The following is a 4,172-nucleotide window of genomic DNA, read 5'->3' as shown; positions in this document are numbered from 1 at the left end:
TAGCAGTACTCCTGAAACAGGAGTTGTGGGAGTATGTGACAGAATGTAAGAAAGTAAATTCTCGATTAATATGGGTAAAACTGAAAGTTGATGGAGAGAGATGGGTGATTATTGGTGCATATGCACCTGGGCATGAGAAGAAAGATCATGACAGGAAAGTGTTTTTGGAGCAGCTGAGTGAGTGTGTTAGTGGTTTTGATGCACGGGACCGAGTTATACTGATGGGTGATTTGAATGCAAAGGTGAGTAATGTGGCAGTTGAGGGAATAATTGGTATACATGGGGTGTTCAGTGTTGTAAATGGAAATGGTGAAGAGTTTGTAGAGTTATGTGCTGAAAAAGGACTTGTGATTGGGATTGCCTGGTTTAAAAAGCGAGATCTTTCTTTCTTTCATACTATTCGCCATTTCCCGCATTAGCGAGGTAGCGTTAAGAACAGAGGACTGGGCCTTTGAGGGATTATCCTCACTTGGCCCCCTTCTCTGTTCCTTCTTTTGGAAAATTAAAAAAAAAAAAAAAGATGAGAGGGAAGGATTTCCAGCCACCCGCTCCCTTCCCTTTTAGTCGCCTTCTACGACACGCAGGGAATACGTGGGAAGTATTCTTTCTCCCCTATCCCCAGGGATAGCGAGACATTCACTTCTTTCCAAGCACGACAGTTGATAATCAATCATGACTTAGAACTATCTGATCTGGAAATCACACCACAGTTGGATGTAGCAATTGATGGTGCAGATGAAGTGGATGCAAAACTAGTACTTATCAAGGGTGGTGGAGGATGCCATCTTCAAGAAAAAATAGTTGCAGCTGCAGCTAAGCTTTTTGTGGTTGTTGCTGATTACTGGAAGGACTCGAAAGTACTTGGAGAGCAGTGGACCAAGGGAATTCCAATTGAGGTTGTCCCAATGGCCTATCGCACTGTTCAACTGAAAATTGAGATGGAACTTGGAGGCAAAGCTGTTTTCCGGCAGGTGTATTGCATCTCTGTTTTGGGTTGGAATGTGTATACCCATGGTTGATTATTTTTGCACCTAATTGCTTCTCCTGCCATAGCAAGGTAGCATCAGGAACATGAACAGCAGCCTCATTTGGTCACATATAACTTTTATATATAATTGATAATACATGTACTGTTGTCAGTGGACTGAACCAGAGCTTGTGAAATGTCCAGGATTAACCTTGGAAAGGTCTGTGGGGCCTGATTGTGGATAGGGAGCTGTAGTTTTAGTGCATTACAAATGACAGCTAGAGGTCACAGTAGTGGGCATGATCTAGCACATTCTTACAACCACGACAAAAATGAAACACAGTAAGTTCTCAAATGGACTTCCTTGTAATGATCACATCATCAGGGGATACAAGGATGAGATGGATGTAGAACAGTCATTTGATGTACATCTCTTCCTTGTATATCAATTGACTTATACATCTTTCTCATTCTTGTATCTCTCCTGATGATGTGATCATTACACGAGGGTGCACTTGGGAACTTATCATGTTTCATTTTCTTTGTGGTTATCAGCATTTTATATATATATATATATATATATATATATATATATATATATATATCCCTGGGGATAGGGGAGAAAGAATACTTCCCACGTATTCCCTGCGTGTCGTAGAAGGTGACTAAAACGGAAGGGAGCGGGGGGGCTGGAAATCCTCCCCTCTCGTTTTTCTTTTTTTTTTTTTCCAAAAGAAGGAACAGAGAAGGGGGTCAGGTGAGGATATTCCCTCAAAGGCCCAGTCCTCTGTTCTTAACGCTACCTCGCTATCGCGGGAAATGGCGAATAGTATGAAAAAAAAAAAAAATATATATATATATATATATATATATATATATATATATATATATATATATTTTGCTTTGTCGCTGTCTCCCGCGTTTGCGAGGTAGCGCAAGGAAACAGACGAAAGAAATGGCCCAACCCACCCCCAAACACATGAATATACATACGTCCACACACGCAAATATACATGCCTACACAGCTTTCCATGGTTTACCCCAGACGCTTCACATGCCTTGATTCAATCCACTGACAGCACGTCAACCCCGGTATACCACATCGCTCCAATTCACTCTATTCCTTGCCCTCCTTTCACCCTCCTGCATGTTCAGGCCCCGATCACACAAAATCTTTTTCACTCCATCTTTCCACCTCCAATTTGGTCTCCCTCTTCTCCTCGTTCCCTCCACCTCCGACACATATATCCTCTTGGTTGATCTTTCCTCACTCATTCTCTCCATGTGCCCAAACCATTTCAAAACACCCTCTTCTGCTCTCTCAACCACGCTCTTTTTATTTCCACACATCTCTCTTACCCTTACGTTACTTACTCGATCAAACCACCTCACACCACACATTGTCCTCAAACATCTCATTTCCAGCACATTCATCCTCCGGCGCACAACTCCATCCATAGCCCACGCCGCGCAACCATACAACATTGTTGGAACCACTATTCCTTCAAACATACCCATTTATGCTTTCCGAGATAATGTTCTCGACTTCCACACATTCTTCAAGGCTCCCAGAATTTTCGCCCCCTCCCCGACCCTATGATCCACTTCCGCTTCCATGGTTCCATCCGCTGCCAGATCCACTTCCAGATATCTAAAACACTTCACTTCCTCCAGTTTTTCTCCATTCAAACTCACCTCCCAATTGACTTGACCCTCAACCCTAATGTACCTAATAACCTTGCTCTTATTCACATTTACTCTTAACTTTCTTCTTTCACACACTTTACCAAACTCAGTCACCAGCTTCTGCAGTTTCTCACATGAATCAGCCACCAGCGCTGTATCATCAGCGAACAACAACTGACTCACTTCCCAAGCTCTCTCATCCCCAACAGACTTCATACTTGCCCCTATTTCCAAAACTCTTGCATTCACCTCCCTAACAACCCCATCCATAAACAGATTAAACAACCATGGAGACATCACACACCACTGCCGCAAACCTACATTCACTGAGAACCAATCACTTTCCTCTCTTCCTACACGTACACATGCCTTACATCCTCGATAAAAACTTTTCACTGCTTCTAACAACTTGCCTCCCACACCATATATTCTTAATACCTTCCACAGAGCATCTCTATCAGCTCTATCATATTCTTTCTCCAGATCCATAAATGCTACATAAAAATCCATTTGCTTTTCTAAGTATTTCTCACATACATTGTTCAAAGCAAACACCTGATCCACACATTCTGGGAGCCTTGAAGAATGTGTGGAAGTCGAGAACATTATCTCGGAAAGCATAAATGGATATGTTTGAAGGAATAGTGGTTCCAACAATGTTGTATGGTTGCGCGGCGTGGGCTATGGATGGAGTTGTGCGCCGGAGGATGAATGTGCTGGAAATGAGATGTTTGAGGACAATGTGTGGTGTGAGGTGGTTTGATCGAGTAAGTAACGTAAGGGTAAGAGAGATGTGTGGAAATAAAAAGAGCGTGGTTGAGAGAGCAGAAGAGGGTGTTTTGAAATGGTTTGGGCACATTGAGAGAATGAGTGAGGAAAGATCAACCAAGAGGATATATGTGTCGGAGGTGGAGGGAACGAGGAGAAGAGGGAGACCAAATTGGAGGTGGAAAGATGGAGTGAAAAAGATTTTGTGTGATCGGGGCCTGAACATGCAGGAGGGTGAAAGGAGTGCAAGGAATAGAGTGAATTGGAGCGATGTGGTATACCGGGGTTGACGTGCTGTCAGTGGATTGAATCAAGGCATGTGAAGCGTCTGGGGTAAACCATGGAAAGCTGTGTAGGTATGTATATTTGCGTGTGTGGACGTATGTATATTCATGTGTATGGGGGTGGGTTGGGCCATTTCTTTCGTCTGTTTCCTTGCGCTACCTCGCAAACGCGGGAGACAGCGACAAAGCAAAATATATATATATATATATATATATATATATATATATATATATATATATATATATATATATATATATATATATATATATATATTTTTTTTTTTTCATACTATTCGCCATTTCCCGCGATAGCGAGGTAGCGTTAAGAACAGAGGACTGGGCCTTTGAGGGAATATCCTCACCTGACCCCCTTCTCTGTTCCTTCTTTTGGAAAAAAAAAAAAAGAAAAACGAGAGGGGAGGATTTCCAGCCCCCCGCTCCCTTCCGTTTTAGTCACCTTCTACGAC

General features: G+C 42.5%; 1 protein-coding gene across 1 annotated transcript; it reads left to right on the top strand.

Moving 5' to 3' along the window:
* Window positions 1–622: 622 nt before the first annotated feature.
* LOC139748466 (ribose-5-phosphate isomerase-like) lies at window positions 623–1,019 on the top strand (the record flags this gene model as incomplete). The annotated part of the gene is made up of 1 exon (XM_071661549.1): window positions 623–1,019. A coding segment is annotated over one exon (397 nt), but the record flags the coding sequence as incomplete, so codon positions are not given.
* Window positions 1,020–4,172: the final 3,153 nt, after the last annotated feature.

Source organism: Panulirus ornatus, unplaced genomic scaffold (genome assembly GCF_036320965.1).
Source record: "Panulirus ornatus isolate Po-2019 unplaced genomic scaffold, ASM3632096v1 CTG_3964_pilon, whole genome shotgun sequence".
Taxonomy (NCBI): Eukaryota; Metazoa; Arthropoda; class Malacostraca; order Decapoda; family Palinuridae; genus Panulirus; species Panulirus ornatus.
Note: the sequence above shows the minus strand (reverse complement) of the source record. Positions and strands in the feature narration are given on the sequence as shown.